Here is a 16,854-nt window from a genome sequence, read left to right on the forward strand (position 1 = left end):
ATTCAATCGCTACACTTTTTTTTTTTATTGATTTATAACTTCAAAACCGGAAATGAAAGTTAAAACGGGAAGTGTGCTGGTATATTCTGTAGCGTAGATATCACTTCAGTTCCATTTCAGTGAAAGCTGAAGGGGAAGTGTGTTGTCAGCTCTTGTGAAGAAGTATCTGCGTCGGCTTTTGTAAGTTGCTGTTGTTTTTCATTACTGTAGAAACTATTCATCTGATATTTAAACCAAAATGATGAGTTCTGTGATTAGAGCGGTCAGCATTGAAGTGTGTTTATTTGTAGTCATGCTTTTGAACAGGTGAGGAGCACTTTAAAGGGAACATGACATCTCTGTACAGCAGCCTTCACGACAATTATGTTCCAAACAAAAGGGTAGGACTACCATCAAATATTCACCAAGTTATTCACTCTGGTATGAAATATGTCTTTATTCCTGGACTTGTTTTCTATAAAACTTCCTGTTTTCAGAGGTCGACCAGCTGTGTGACGTTAGCTGTGGTTCTGGGCTGTCTGACCGTCCTGGGGATCCTGCTCGCCATCGCTGTGCTGGAAAGACCAGCGGCGCCCAAAGATCACGAGACACTTCCTCAGGACACTGGTGGAGGCAATTTCTCTACGGAGCAGTGCCGGTAATAATGTGCTGAAGATAGATTTATATACAGTATATAATCTACTCGGTTACATAAGTATTAAGTGATGGCTTTACAGCTGCGTCTTCTGTTCAACAATCTGAACAACTGTGGCTCAAAGTATATTTAATATTGTTAGACTTTAACATTATGTTAATTCACATATGATATAGTATTTTTTTATATATATTTATTTTTTCTTCTATTTTATATTTATGTTTCTTAATTTGTGCAATACTTGCTTTTATTTAATTTTCTCATGTTTATTTTATGCACAATTATACACCAACGCAAATTCCTTGTATGTGAAAACCTACTTTGTAATTCTGCTTCTGCTTCTATGTTGTAGTTTCATCTCCAGGAAATTTGAAACGTTGACTTTATTAATAGTAATAATTATTTAGATGTTTAGACCTGTTGTATGGAATGATACAAAATAGATCTCTACTATACAACGTCTGTTTTTAATGTAAACTACAGTGTACTGTGCAGTAAAATATTACCAAGTGTTCCTCTTTCTAACTTTATCTACATCTGTTGACTAAATGGTTATTCATTTTCTAAATTGTTTCTGTAAATTATAATTTTCTCTAGTTTGGTGTCCTGAGAGGTCCCTCAGCAGGTGTCTCTGTTTATCTCTTAGCATGGTGCTGGTGGAGAGCATCCCTCAACATGTCAAGTTCAAAGCCAACGTAACGTTCGGCATCCCTCTGGAAAAAGCCTGGAAAGATCTTATCTCCATGGCAACGGACCAAGTGGACGTGTCCTCTTTCTACTGGACTTTAACTGGGGAAGACATTAACATTAACTCTTCCTCTGACATCACTGTGAGTTATCAGCTAAAACAGAGAGAAACATCGGAACATGCACATCTAATGTGTGTGGGACATGCCAACATTACTGTGTGTCCTCTGCAGGGAAGAGACATCCTGAAAGAACTGGAAGAGTTGCCCTCCAGGAACGTATCTGTCCGAGTGGTGACCAGTGTCCCCACCGTTAGAACCAACTCCACAGATTTAAAGATCTTAAAACAGAAAGGTTTGAAAGTGACTCCCCTCTTCTTGTTCTCTACATTCCCTGCAGTGTGTTTTGATGTGTTACTTGTAGCTTGTCCCCTCTTTGGTTTTCTGTAGGAGTTCAGGTGAGGAAGGTGAACTTTGGCCGCTTGACACGGGGCGTCCTCCACAGCAAGCTCTGGATAGTTGACAGAACACATGTGTTTATTGGGAGTGCCAACATGGACTGGAGGGCTCTCACACAGGTAAGACCTAAAATCTAAAATGACACGTGCTTATTTGACACCTTAAAGCACTGTCAAACTATTTCATGATTCACTTTTGTCGGTAGGTGAAGGAACTGGGGGTAGTCGTTTATGACTGCCCCAGTCTCGCAAAGGACCTACATAAGATTTTCCAGTCCTACTGGGTGATGGGAGAGTCCAACAGCTCCCTGCCACAGCCCTGGCCTGCAGAGTATGACACTGCCATCAACAAAGATCACCCCCTGCTGGTGAAAACTGGTAATGTCTCCAGCAGGATGTACCTCACAGTGAGTTTCTTATAAGTTTCAGTTCCTTTTTACAGGACACTGTTGTTCTGGTGTATAAAAGGTTGTTTGTGTGTGTGTGTGTTTTTTGGGGGGGTTTTCGTATACATTTATTGATTTGACACATTTAACACTTAATGCATATAAAAGCTCTCCCCGATTAGAATAGTGTTATATAAAATACAAAGAGTAACATTAATACTAAGAATACAAACTAAATCAAACAACACATTTAATAAAGAACTGAAAAAGGATTAAAGGCGAACAATTTTACAGGAAAAGATAAGTAATGAATATAAAAGGAAAATAAAATGCAATAAAAATACGGTCACACATATAGGACAGAGTATGGAACACATTCCTCACAATGAAATTAGTTTGAGTCCTCAAATGTAGCCTCTCACTTCCAATACGTCTTCAACACCATTTCTTTTGAACAAGTTCCCAAAAAATCTCCCAAATATTAACAAACTCAGAAGCTTTAATCCTCACTATATGTCGGTAAGCTTTTCAAGAGCCGAACTTGCTGTTAAATCTTTCAACCAACATCCAAAAGAGGGGCAACTTCTTCTCCTGTAGCAAACACAGGTCAACCATCACCACCATGCCCAAAACACACAGCCTGGGACTTAAAGTGTGTGTATTACAATTTCAGCCACCTCCAGACTTCAAACTGTTACCTCATGGAGGTCAGGTTTTATGAATGAAATGTTTTAGTTATTTTTGTTGGTATTATTATTCAATATTGGTGTTTCACCCCAGGGTTCCCCCCCATCATTCTGCCCTCCATCGAGGACTCAGGACCTGGAGGCTATTCTCTCCATCATCTCAGAGGCCCAACACTATGTCGATGTAGCCGTCATGGAGTACTTCCCCACCACACGCTTTGAAAGGCCTCAGAGGTGACCCACAAAAGAAACCATTTGTTTCCATCAAACTATTCGCCTCTTTTATTTCGATTCCTCACTTTGGATTCTTTTAATTGTACAGATACTGGCCTTTCATTGACGATGCCATCAGGACCGCTGCATTCGAGAGGAGGGTTAGGATCCGGATGCTGATCAGCTGTGGGCGGGACTCTGATCCATCCATGCTGCTCTTCCTCCAGTCTCTAGCCTCAATGGACAGCCCTCACCATGATATCAGCATCCAAATAGTAAGAAACGCATCACTTGAAATAAATGCATCTGCTGAGGTAAACATAGATCTTCACCTCTGAATTTTCTTTTTATGTTTTCAGAAACTGTACATTGTGCCTGTGGGAAACCAGTCTGATATTCCATATTCTCGAGTCAACCACAATAAATACATGGTGACTGACAAAGTCGCCTACATCGGTGAGTGACAGATTCTGTTGAGCTTTAAACTCAGTAATGTTCTTGTGCATTTATGTGTTGAGGAGTCGGTTTGTTGCAAGTGACTTGGTTAATAATTGACCAGATAATGTCGTGTTGTTCCTCAGGTACCTCCAATTGGTCAGGGGACTACTTTCTAACCACAGCTGGAGTGGGCCTTGTGATTTCCCAGCATGCTCCTCACCCTGAATGGAAGACCAAGGCCCTGCAGGGCCAGCTCAGGGCAGTCTTCGATAGAGACTGGAACTCTGAGTTTGCTGTGAACCTCGCTGACCTGGGGCACCACCCCGACTGTGCACTATCAAGATGACAGAAACTCCTTTATAAAAGTTACACATAAATATATTTTATTTTGTTGCTATTTTTATATTATCTTTGTCGAAATCAGCAGTTTTGGTGGATTTGTGATGTTATGAGTGCAATTTCTTTTAAATGAATGTACCTAGAAATAAGGTTTATGGAGTTATCATTGATATTTTTATTGTTGAGCTAATTGTTGAATGTATGATTGCTGAATATACTGTACAATTAATAAATATATATGTCAACATATTAATAAATGTGTCAACAACATTACAAGATTTTGTAAACAAATTAATTTGTGTGTCCAGAGTCACATCTGAAGCAACAAAAAATATATTTTAGTAAACTCATGCAGAATTCTTAGGAAAGCAATAATTTTTGTAAATAAAAAATAACCAAATTAAAAACTATATTGACACAATCTCTTCAAGAAAGCTGCTATAATGATTGATGTGCTCATTTTTGATGCTTTAAAGACAATAAAAAAAAAAAGACATGACTCTTTTTTGATGAATGTCACGTTTCTCTAAATAAACTCTGAATGAAACCACAACCAATCCATCTGCCACAGCATTGTCTTGTTATATGATAAAGGCTAAACGCTTTCCAGGAGTTAGAAAGGGTTTTTGTTATATTTAATTAACAAAATAATTGGAAAATATAAATGAACAAACTAGTTTCCTTCAACAGTTTTGTGCACGTCTGAGTGAAGGGATCGCTGTGTGTTATTCCCCTCCCTGACAGCAGGCGGCGCTGTGATCTCAAGCTTGTCTCCGTAGTGAGGGCGCAGGGCGGGGCTCCGGCTAGTGTAGTACGTGTGCTTCACACAGCACTTAGCTTCAGTAAGCCAACGCTATAGCAGAAGTCAGAATCATGGTGCTGCTTGAAAATGATTCGGTAAGAATACAAATCATATTGTGAATAACTTGATCTGTCGACGTTTTTGATTCTGAACTTGAAATGTACACTGTCTGCTTCAGCTGTCTAACAGAAAGACACAACGTTGGACAAGCTAGTCGTCAAACTGACTCATTAGCCAGCCTGCTAACGGCTGCTGGAAGCTAACACTGGTTTTGTGTTAAAATGGCAAATGTGTGTTTCAGTTATTGTACTTTCTAGCATATTAAGAGCCATACACTGGCTTTTGTAAAATGAAGTTCTGTAGATCTGGTTCATTTCGTACAAGGACACCAATATAATGTTAAACTTTGACTGTAAGTAAGCACTCAGTAACGTCAAACAACAAATCAGTTTCCTACATACAAGCTAGTTAAGCTCACTTAAATGTATTCTGCATTATTATTATTACAACCAGGTCCTTTTTGCAACGTACACTCACCTGCCAGATTAGTAGTTATGGTGAGTAAATTCCTGTCAAATAAAAGTTAACTAAACTGAACATTATGATCATAAAGAGTATTAAAATAATACACTATAACATAAATGAAGGCTGCGTTTTAGCAGGGGTATGAGACTGCATTAGTTAAGACAAGGTGCACCTGAAACAACTGAGTGTATAATCAGTCCATGTCTGTGGAAAGCCATTTTTTAATATGTTGAATCTTCGAGCTGAGCTCAACTACAGCCCCAGACATTATTACTCATTCAGACAGGACTGTTCAAATCTAAATGTTGGGGCATTAATATTTGTTTTTCCTCTTTTGTCCAGTTTCTCACAGAGCTCACACGGCTGTTCCAGAAGTGCAGAACATCTGGCAGTGTTGTCATCACGCTAAAGAAATGTAAGCAGATCCCTCCTGAGTTTGGACATTTATCATTCAGGTTTAATCAGGAATTAAAGCTGCAAGTTTCCCCTTTCAACGTCTAAACAGCTGGAATTGGATGTGTTTTTGTTTCCAGATGACGGGAGGACAAAGCCAGCGCCCCGAAAAGGCCACTCTGAGACATTTGAACCAGCAGACAATAAATGTCTCATCAGAGCATCTGAGGGCAAGAAGAAAATTAGCACAGTGGTGAGCTGCTTGTGTTTCTATGTTTTTATGTTTGATCTAAAGGGTCTCTGATATTTTTGCTGTTAATGTTTTTACTGTGCTGTTAATGCTAATTATTAATTTCTTGCTATTTCAGATCAGCACCAAAGAAGTAATCAAGTTTCAAATGGTAGGTTAAGCTAGTATTGCGTTTCAATTTCAGTGTTTGGAAGCTCTTGCTCCGGGTCACTGTATGCAGACTTTCTTGATTAGGTCTCCTTGATGTTATCAAAATTATCTTTGGTTTCCTAGTACTCTATCTTTGATAAATTAACTTAATCATAAACTTCAAGTGTCAATCCTTAACTCTTCAGTCCTGGTTGATTTGGTGACACACTATTTTCTGGTCAAGAAATGCTGTTTAATACTACAGGTCCCAGAATACCTGGGCGGCAAAACAAACTGTCTGTTTAATAAAGAAGTCAGGCGATAGTAATAATAATTCTGTGAGCAAGCAGGATCTGATTTAATGCTGCCCTCATCTTACGCTGTGACAGCTCCTGACTCTCCCATTACTCCCCACAATATTTCAATGATCTGCTGTCAAAAAGTGCCAAAAATGTCGCGTTTAGTGTCAAGCTCACTGGCAAACACACTGTGACTGTTACTCAGGGAAGGTTTGGTTTGCATTAGCAGTAACTTACTACAGCAATTTTTCCAAGACTCAGTTTGTAATACTGCAAATGTATAAATATTACAATACTTTCGTCAGTGGATAGATAGAGACCTAACAGACAATTATTTAAATGAAAATCTTCCCCTTTACAGGCATACTCCAACCTCCTTAGAGCTCACATGGATGGACTAAAGAAGAAGGATAAGAAAAGCAAAAGCAAGAAAACCAAAGCCACCTAATGAGCAACAGACTCTATAACATAACCATGGGTCCCTAAACTGACCTGTACGATCTGAGGGAACGGGAAAGGCCTCCACTTGGTCTGTGGCCCCACCCGGCTTTTTCCCCATTCACCTGAGGCCTCAGAATCACTGATCATCCACCCGGTGACCGCTTTGATAATATGCCATTGTCTGCATGGTAATATCTCATTCCTGGCTACTTGGTGCAGTTGGCAACCTGGAACAGAAAACCTGAGGATTTCTCGTGCAGGTCGAAGCAGGTCAACTTTATTGAATCTCCACCATTACTGCTTCGGAACCAGGTCATCAACAGCTGTGTTACCTCTGGAGCCAAATCCATGGAGTCCACCTATTACCTGCCGTTCACACTATTTAATTGTTAGAGTCCATATTTATGTTATATTTACAGCTGACCTATGAGCTGTGCTGCCCTTTTTCAATTTGACTGCGTCTCGAAAATAATTTACTGCAAAGTTGCTTCGAAACAACAAAATCAGATCAGATTTGATGTATTTTTAACCCTTTTCCTGCATTGAGCTTGTTATTGGAGAGGGGAATTAATTGTTATCAGTTTTTATTTTTATTTTTTATTTTTTACATCCTGAAGTACAATGAAGATAATTTGTTTTGAACCACAGTTTCATACCAAGCTGTCAGACTGGCCATCTTTAAATTGTTAAAATGTGTATCTTCAGTTAATGTGGTTACTTGAAAATGAATAAGATTTCTGAATGATGACATGACACAATATGCTAAAAGTAATATTTTACTGAAAGGCATGTTTGAGTTATGAATACAGAGACATTTGGCTGTAATTCTAATGTAATTTCTGTTAATCACTATTACAAGGCAGGTTTAACTGCAGCCGGTATATTTTATCAGCCTTTTGTAATGTCTCTTCGTGCTCCCAGGTCCTCATGGAAGAGGACTGCAGCAGGATCGAAGTTCAGAAATAAAGTGCGTTGTTGAAAGTCACTGCAAGTTTTTTTTTTCGTTTTCTTTCATTGTGCAAACAATGACTGCGATAAACATGAGCACTGTAGAAAAGGAGACAGTAAATACACTATATACATGAACACATTTCTGAGCTGTACTGGTAGAAACAGTCTGGTTGAGAGAAGAAGCTTCTCATAGCGCCGTGTTCCTCTTGTCTGGTCTTTCCTTCGGCGAGGTTGCTAGGTGGCGTCGGTTGCTCTCCTCCTCGTATCCCCGCTTCATTAGGCCGGTCACAAACTGGAACAAGGTCTGGATCACAAACGATACACATTGAAGTGGGTGAGGGACAGTCAATCTTTCAACAAAGTTTTGAATTGTGTGGAAGGGAAATAAATAAATATTTAGTATGCAGACATAATTGCTGTACTATCACCATCCTGTGTATGTGTGTGAATCAATGCAAAACTGCTATTGGATAATGTTGGCGTGGAGGATATGGAATAAGGAAGGTTCTCTGGAATATATGTGCATCGCAGTTATGAAATCAAATAATGTTGGCGTTTTACATATGAAACATTTAAATCATCCAGTTACTTGAAAGTGGGAGATGTGGAAAGAAAGCTCTTTATTTGGGTTAAACTTGAGGCTTGTAGCAGTTTTCGTCGGTGTGCATTTATTAGAAATTGTTCACATCAGTATGTTATTTGAAAGACTATATAAGTACACATGTGGTATATTTTGGATTTGTATGTGCGTTATATTTTTTTAATGTTTGATAAATAGTGTCATGTGAGATGAGCCAAATGTTTGGCATGGCACAGAAATAAAAATAAAAACTAACTTCAACCACTATAGAGCAGTAGAGGCCATTCATTAAAGCAGAAAGACAGAATTATAACTTAAATGTATTTAAATACAATTACTGAAAAAATAAAATGAAGCTACAAACATGCTGTTTCTGAAAAGTGCACAAAATTCCACATTAAAATAGATTTGTATCTTAGATGTGTGTCTTAAACCCTTTAACTTTTGTGACGCGTTGGCAGAAAGCTGTCCAGTAAAAGTAAATTCACTGAAGGAAAGCGATGTATCTATTATAGCAACATCTGTATTAATAACACAAGGGATCTTGAAGTGACATAACATGATGTGACAGAGCCATGTATGGTGCAGTGATATGTGAAGTTAAAGAGAAGTCTGATGCCAGTCGGACACAAACCGTCACTGACATGCTGCTTGCACACATCAAACCTATTTCACGAGGCATTTGCCCCTCTGATTATCATGAGGAGACACGCAGGTCACAGAATCCTTACCTTCCATGCCTCCTCCAGCTCAGACGTCCAGTTCTCCTTCAGGATGGGCCGCACGGCACAGATGAATTCAGCTCCGACGTACTGGAAAGTGATTATGTCAGATACTCACTGATGTGCTTGTGCCTTGATTACTGTATGCAGTTGCTTGTGTTACTCCATTGTTATTTGCAAGAGTAGACGTTTCTATTTTGAAGTTTTTAAGCTGCAGTATCAGTGTATCATGTGTAGTCCTCTATAAACAAACAAAATCACACTTTGTTAAGCACAGTTTGGGATCATTGGGGTCTTACACTGTAGTACTTGGGTGGGGCGTTGTAGTGATAATGGCTTTTCCCCAGCTCCAGAGCCAGAGCTTCCAGTCTCTCCAGCTGGTCCAGTCTTGCCACGCTTTTCTCGATAAAAGACATCACCCTGAAAGAGATGGAGGGAAAAAAAGAGCCTGATTGATCCACCAGTTAATCGTGAATTAGCAGTAGGCGACTATCACCGGATACATCTCCACTGTAGATAAGTGCCGCAGTCTTCTGCGTCGAAAGGCTCAATTGCCAAGAAAGATAAACACTATTGATTGCATATTGTATCATACTTTATCCCCCTGAAAACATGTTGTTTTTTTCTCCCCCTGCGCAAAACACCACAGGATCGATTCCCTTCGTTACTTTTGCAAGTGTGTATGCCATCCCTGCAGAGTGTGTGCGTGACAGTTTAGAAGATGAATATGGAACAAAGCGTTAGAGTTGGTTTTGCTCTCTCTCTTCCCTCTGTATTTGTATTGTAATCTGTATTCCTATCTCATTTGTAGTAATGTCCCCGTGTGCGGTTGAAGGGCCTTAACCCTGAATGTGAGAGCAGCCGGTTCACACGCTCGCCTCTGTACCTTCAGGTCTTCAGGCAGTAATTGGATCCTTTGACATCGTGCATAGAGAAGCACAGAGAGGCCTGGAACAACTGAAAAGTGTCTCTGATAGATGCTGTGTGTGTGTGTGTGTGTGTGTGTGTGTATATATATATATATATATATATATATATATATATATATATATATGTATGTGTGTGTGTGTGTGTGTGTGTTATAAGCCTGATATTCCTCAGTGCCATGTAGCCCCATTGTTGTCCAAGAGCTATTAAAAACACAGATGAGCCACACTGTTGCACCGGGTCACATGTTCTTTCAATAAACATGGTCATTGTAGTTTTATTTTGAGTCAGTCGCACACACACTACCCTGCTGCCGCACAAACTCACTAGAGCAGTGGGAACTTTTCCCAGGGGGTATTTTGAAGAGTGAATCTAATAATAAGTGGATATAATGTTCAGCGAAAAGAGCATATTTGTATTTATGAAGCAAATACAATTAGTGTACAGCTTATATGTGAAATCTTACAAGGTTGCGAAGTCACTGCACAAGAACTCCAAATGTGTATTTGTCTGTGGCTGAAAATAGTCCCCCGAAAATGAACAAATTACACGTGTTTGAGAAACGTTTGCAAAACACTACACTGCCCAGCTGTTTTAGGTTATTACTGAGCCTTATTAACAAATTAAACAATATATTTGTGAGCTGTTCTTTAAAATTGACTTCTTCAGTAGAACCAATGGGCAACACGGTAGGGAAGTACGTGTTAAGAGATGGTTTAGGTCTTTTCATGGGGTGTGTTGACAACAGTATATAATAATGCGGTGTAATTAGCAGTAAATAGCAGATTGGATGGTCATCATCATGACAGAAGCCAATAAATGAATGTCACACTTTGATCTTTTAAAGTAAGCAAGACTAGATGCTGGATATCAATATGCCCTAAGGCCCAGTGTATCCTTTGCAGTACTATGCTAAGTAGGGCTCAGAGATAAATCAATATGATCATGTCAATTATTTTAATGGAATCATATTGTGTTGAAATCATGTATCGAGATATCGTGACACACGTGCGTCTTCTAAATTGATAATAACAAGCGCATACTAACTAAAATGTCTCTGAAAAGTTGATGTAGAGCAATTATTAGATAATATTTTTAAGGGAATATGATTTAGAGATTGCGGTTTACATTACCACACAATTGCGATAAACAAACCAAACTCCAACTTGTTTATTGGAATATCAAAAAACATGCCTGACATACCATACTTTACTATATACAGTATCCTTTTTATGACATACTATACGTTGACAATTAACCATTACTTTTTCTGACATAATATACTATGAATATTTTATGACTTTGTTGAATTTGTTATTGCATTTTTATGGCATAATATACTATGACTTTTTAAATGACTCATTTATAACATATTTTATGTCCAAAGCAGCTGTGCTGTTCTGCATGTCATGTTTTGCAGGTAACCTGGAACTGCTCCCTCAACCAGCTGCTGATATCCTGCCACTTGTTGGCCTTTAAAACATCCAGCTCCACATGCTGTCAGTTTCAGCAGCGTTGTTATCAGACACCACTTCTGTTCCTTTGTTAGCGTTCGGTTAACTTCATATGCAATAAACTTTGTTTTCAAAATGTTTTTTGAAACCTATGTTGGTCACCCTGAGCCGTATCATAACAACTGATCATAACACATAGTATATTATGAAATGTCTTTTTCTTTATATGTTTTTCACATTTTAATGACATTCGAAACAATTACTTTTTTCATGCCACATTTCTTTACGACGTACTGTTACGTTCCACTGCCTCTCCCGGCCTCTTGCGACAGATCTGTGTTTCTTTTCTCCTGTGTTGTTCCACGCCTCTGCCCACACCTGAGCTCCATTAGTGTGATCAGTAACCTTCCTGGAGCCGGTGATCGCTCTCTTTTTGATTTCCCTGCCTTGCTGCCACAGGAGCTGTCGGCCTTGCGTGGGTATTTGTTTATTATTTTGTCATCTGAGACCCTGGTGCTTCTGTGTTACATGTTTTTGTTTGAAACCTGTTTTTTTTTTCTGTTTCTCTCTCTATCTCTCTCTATCTCTCTCTCTCTCTATCTATCTATCTCTCTCTATCTATCTCTATCTCTCTCTCTCTATCTATCTATCTCTCTCTATCTATCTCTATCTCTCTCTCTCTATCTATCTCTCTATCTATCTATCTCTCTCTATCTCTCTCTATCTATCTCTATCTCTCTCTCTCTATCTATCTATCTCTCTCTATCTATCTCTATCTCTCTCTCTCTCTATCTATCTCTCTATCTATCTATCTCTCTCTATCTCTCTCTATCTATCTCTATCTCTCTCTCTCTATCTATCTCTATCTCTCTCTCTATCTATCTCTCTATCTATCTATCTCTCTCTATCTATCTCTCTCTATCTCTCTCTATCTATCTCTCTCTATCTCTCTATCTATCTATCTATCTCTCTATCTATCTCTATCTCTCTCTCTATCTATCTCTCTCTATCTATCTCTATCTCTCTCTCTCTATCTAGCTCTATCTCTCTCTCTCTATCTATCTCTCTCTATCTCTCTCTCTCTCTATCTATCTCTATCTCTCTCTCTCTATCTATCTCTCTATCCTCTCTCTCTATCTCTCTCTCTCTTTATCTATCTCTCTATCTATCTCTCTCTCTATCTCTCTCTCTATCTCTCTCTCTATCTATCTCTCTCTATCTCTCTCTATCTCTCTTATCTATCTTATCTATCTCTATCTCTCTCTATCTCTCTATCTATCTCTCTCTCTATCTCTCTCTATCTCTCTCTCTCTATCTATCTATCTCTCTCTCTATCTCTATCTATCTCTCTCTCTATCTCTATCTATCTCTCTCTCTATCTCTATCTATCTCTCTCTCTATCTCTCTCTCTATCTCTCTATCTATCTCTCTCTCTATCTCTCTCTCTATCTCTCTATCTATCTCTCTCTCTATCTCTCTCTATCTCTCTCTCTCTATCTATCTATCTCTCTCTCTATCTCTATCTATCTCTCTCTCTATCTCTATCTATCTCTCTCTCTATCTCTATCTATCTCTCTATCTATCTCTCTCTCTATCTCTATCTATCTCTCTCTCTATCTCTATCTATCTCTCTCTCTATCTCTCTCTCTCTCTCTCTCTATCTCTCTCTCTCTATCTATCTCTCTCTATCTATCTCTCTCTATCTCTCTCTCTCATTCATTGAGATTTAGAATGACCTATTTTGGGATAGAAGGTTTTGTTCATATTGCCCAGACCCAATCCGTTGCTAATATTGTCATGTTTGTTCAGTTGTTCTGCAGATGTGTTATGAGTTGCAGGGTTGGTTACTAACCGTAGTCCGTGTGCCCTGAGCTCCCGGCTGGTCCGCAACCTCTCCAGGTCCTCCACGCCTCGGAACAGGAAGAAGACATCCTTGCATTCGGGATGGGTCTCAAACAACCTGTTGCCAAGACAACAGTGCACGCCTGTCATATTAATTCCTAAGACCAAAACAAACCTCCCTCTGAGTCTTATCCAGAGCGACTTACAGTGAACGAACTATAGGGAAAGTGCCTTGCTCAGGGGCACAATGGTGGCAGCCCTGGTATTGAACTCACGACCATCTGGTGTTGTATTCTGGAAGCTTCACTCTCATTCTTCAGCCATTTTCTCATTGTGAATAGAGATCTGATTGTGCCTTTCTGATCTGACTGTTTCTTCTTTTCATCACTGCCCATCCGCTGCACTTCTTTTACACCCAACAGCTGCAATCAGACCCACAGGCCATGGTAGGAGGCAATGCATACCCTCCTCTCCACCTGGAGCTCAGAGCCGGGGCGGAGTCCCTGATAAATAAACGCAGCCACTGATCCTGATAAGAGTTTTTGCTTTTCTGATTTTACCTGAATTTCCTCAACCACAGAGTTTAAGCATCCTGCCATCCAATCCGAGAGACTTCCGGTCTCCAGCTGAGGTACCTGTGATTTGTCTTGCTGAATACACAGTTGCCTCGTCTGGATGCGAGTTGTACTGTGCTCGTAAAGAGATGAAAGGCTTTTTGGGTAACCAATCGTATGGAAGGAAAATGAGAGGAAAAAAGGATAATGTTGGCAGAAAACGTGAGCATGCAACCTTATAATTTATATACATATAAGGTTATAATCCAGCACAGACAACCTTTATGTTTGCGGTGCTAAACTGTTACACTGAGCTAGGCATTAATAATCAATAAAAAAAAAATGTAAAACACTCTTGGGTGTGGCAACAGAAGCTTTCTATATTTCTGTTCATTTTTTTTATCCCATGGTCATCAGCAGCACTGGTAGTGAGGAGAAGAACACGCTTGTACAGCTGACATACAGAACCCTCATGAATAAAAACATTAGATGTCTAACCCCCCCCCCCCCCCCCCCCTTTGATAGATAGATTGATGAATAGAGTGAGAGAGAGGTGATGCTCTCTCTAATGGTTGCTGTGGAAAACATGAGCTGCTCTGCATCCTTTGACAAGCGGATGCTAATACAGAGAGCTCTATTGAAATGCAATATATCGACAGGACAAGACAAAATGTGAGCCATCCAGGCCCTCTGGATGTTTTGAGGGCCCTGACTAAGAAATGGATGTTTTCATATGTCTTTTCATATGTCTACGCAGCAAATTGTGATTTCTAGTTTGACTCATTATTTTAAAAGTATAATTTAACTACAGCTTTGGAATACATTTCAAAATGTTATGATTTACAGATATGTTTGAGTAAAAAACTCAAGTAAAAATATTGTTATTTAGAGCATTTAGAAGTCCAAAACGCATTAAAGCTGTAATTGGAAATCAGGGTTATTCCACCAAATATTGATTTCTGAACCCTTCCTAAGTTTAAACATTAGAATTGTGTTTAAAAATAAATATCAACTTGTTTTCTATTATTGGAGGTCAGTTTATACATTAAAACAAAGACACATACCCCTTTGTTACAACTGGTAGTGCAGACAATTTAGGTTCTGAGCTCATATTTTTATTAAATGAGAAATATTCAGATTCTTTTTATTTTAAAGATTGAATGACAATGATTAAATGTGTCATGCTACAATGTTTGTACCGTAAGTAATTATTATTGATTTGAGAAAAGTGGAAATTGGCTGCCCTTTATTTCACTGTCAACACAGCATTGTGTGTTCTCTTGTGGCGAACATGCAAGTATGCAGTTAATATGCAGACAATGTAGCACTATATAGCTCAAAAGGGAATTTTAATTGGTGCTGTTCAGAGGTTATTGTTTGGTTATTTTGGCGCTTATGAATAGCGCCCATGTACGTCTTTAAAATCTCTTATTTTGTAAAAATTGGACAGAGGAACATTTCTGTGCCAAGGAATAAGGTCTGTTAAATTAAGAGCAAGAACACAAAGAAAACAGGTCTTTCATATTTGCTGTTTTACTGTAACAATTACTGTGAAATCATTAGATACAAGCCCTGACGTCTGGGGGGCCCTGACCCACAAGAGGCCCATGAATTTCCAGGCTTTTACATGCTTAGGTCAATCTCTTCAACTGTTGAGTTCACTCAGGGGACACATGGCATTAATTGGGCTTCAAGCCATGTGACCACTAGTCTCTTTACTGTAGATGCTGCAGCCTAAATGTCCGCCACTCTTTATCACCATACACTTTGTTTTATTTCCCTGCCAAAGGCCAAAGATGTTTTCCCGGACTCCGGTGATCCGGTGATTAAATGTATTTTCCTGGTGGCTCATACCTCTAATTGTATAGCACTGTGGCAGGCCCGTGGCTGTGTATTATTATGTAATGTTGTTAAGATGTGATAGGAAGTGATAAGAGGGCAGAAGGAGGAAGAGGGGTATTCTTCTCTGAGCTCTAAATGAAAAGCTGTGTGGGTCAGAGGGCGGAGTGGAGGGATGCTGGATGTTCACTTTACAGCTCGTATGAAAAGGTCAGGAATCATGTCATCATGACAGCGCATCAGAAGATCGTCTGCACACCTCTTTGCCTCTGGGGCCAGCAGGTCATAACGGTCTGATAATAAGGTTCAACTGAAAAGTTGCTCATGATATGGAAAATGCCATTGAAAAGAATGATGGACATATCTTTGTGTCTTTTGTCTGCCAAATTCACAATTTTAAGGCTACATTTAGCAAATTATTATATCCACAGTTGTTTGCATAATATAAACAAAAATGAATTTAACAGCACTTTAACATCTCTGATCCTTTACCTTTACATGATCTACGACTAGACTGGAATTATCTTTCATATTGAGTTATTTAACATGGAAAAGTACAGGAAAGATTTAAGCATCCTACCTGACAAACATAATAATCCCAACTTTGGCTATATCATCCCGGATAACTTTCCAAGACTCCTTGATCATCTGAATCTGATCCTCGCTGGGAGACGCAGCAGCAGCAGCAGCAGCAGCATCTTCTGTAGTCGTCTCTCCAAACTCTGCTTTTGCTGCCAGACCTGATATTGCGCAGCCCATTCTTCATAAAAAAAGAAAGAAATAGACGTATATATTTGTTGCCCCAATCCAGGAAGAAAAATCGAGGGTTAATTGATTTTGTGGCAGGAAACCTGATGTTGTTGGCATCGGGTTTAACGGTCTGTGCTGGTTTAAGTGCGCGACTCCAACTGCGTCTTGAACTACACGCCTCTGGTCGGATTGGTGTCAAGTCAGCAAACACAGAAGCTGAAGTCCTGTAGAAGGGTCCAAAATAAAATCCCTTGATGAGAACACATTACAGCGAGTGCCGAGCAGTCATTCGTGCTTTTATATTGAAGGGTGGTCCTGTTGACTTCCGGTGTAAGTCTTTCTATTCAGGGCTGATTTGACGCAGCTTTTGAAAGCAAAGATGATTCAGTTGAGGGAAACAAACAGCGCACTGGCTCCATAACCTGAGGCACAAAGGCTGGGCTGGGCAGATATTTTAAATAAAAGACCGATAACACAAATGAATAAAGACATAGGCTAACACACATGCGCCCACCTTGTAATACTGTCACGAGATGTTCCAGCCTGATTTTGATCA

The 16,854-nt window shown here is 39.4% G+C and overlaps 3 protein-coding genes across 5 annotated transcripts; 2 read left to right on the forward strand and 1 right to left on the reverse strand.

The window, feature by feature from the left end:
* The first annotated feature begins 119 nt into the window (after positions 1-119).
* Positions 120-4,261, forward strand: pld4 (phospholipase D family member 4). Of its 2 annotated transcripts, XM_029460179.1 has the most exons (11): positions 120-180; positions 307-380; positions 477-637; positions 1,281-1,464; positions 1,555-1,675; positions 1,771-1,898; positions 1,985-2,185; positions 2,945-3,084; positions 3,173-3,338; positions 3,423-3,519; positions 3,645-4,261. In XM_029460179.1, exons 2-11 carry the CDS (start codon positions 330-332, stop codon positions 3,845-3,847), a joined length of 1,452 nt encoding a protein of 483 aa, XP_029316039.1. In that variant the 5' UTR covers positions 120-180; positions 307-329; the 3' UTR covers positions 3,848-4,261. The 2 variants fall into 2 exon arrangements, with proteins under 2 accessions (XP_029316039.1, XP_029316040.1); XM_029460180.1 differs by lacking the exons at positions 120-180; positions 307-380 and having other exon boundaries at positions 621-637; positions 1,232-1,464.
* Positions 4,262-4,601: 340 nt separating this feature from the next.
* Positions 4,602-7,664, forward strand: srp14 (signal recognition particle 14). Its single transcript, XM_029460183.1, has 5 exons — positions 4,602-4,737; positions 5,510-5,582; positions 5,701-5,813; positions 5,929-5,961; positions 6,600-7,664. Exons 1-5 carry the CDS (start codon positions 4,714-4,716, stop codon positions 6,684-6,686), a joined length of 330 nt encoding a protein of 109 aa, XP_029316043.1. The 5' UTR covers positions 4,602-4,713; the 3' UTR covers positions 6,687-7,664.
* Positions 7,288-16,518, reverse strand: xgb (x globin). 2 transcript variants are annotated; one of them, XM_029460182.1, is made up of 6 exons: positions 16,400-16,518; positions 16,129-16,308; positions 13,166-13,273; positions 9,232-9,352; positions 8,942-9,022; positions 7,288-7,934 (listed from the first exon to the last, which is right to left on the reverse strand). In XM_029460182.1, the coding sequence occupies exons 2-6, from the start codon at positions 16,305-16,307 to the stop codon at positions 7,818-7,820; spliced, it is 606 nt and encodes a 201-aa protein (XP_029316042.1). In that variant the 5' UTR covers position 16,308; positions 16,400-16,518; the 3' UTR covers positions 7,288-7,817. The 2 variants fall into 2 exon arrangements, with proteins under 2 accessions (XP_029316042.1, XP_029316041.1); XM_029460181.1 differs by having other exon boundaries at positions 16,129-16,455.
* Between the last annotated feature and the right edge of the window lie 336 nt (positions 16,519-16,854).

This window comes from Cottoperca gobio, chromosome 22 (genome assembly GCF_900634415.1).
Source record: "Cottoperca gobio chromosome 22, fCotGob3.1, whole genome shotgun sequence".
Lineage (NCBI taxonomy): Eukaryota > Metazoa > Chordata > Actinopteri > Perciformes > Bovichtidae > Cottoperca > Cottoperca gobio.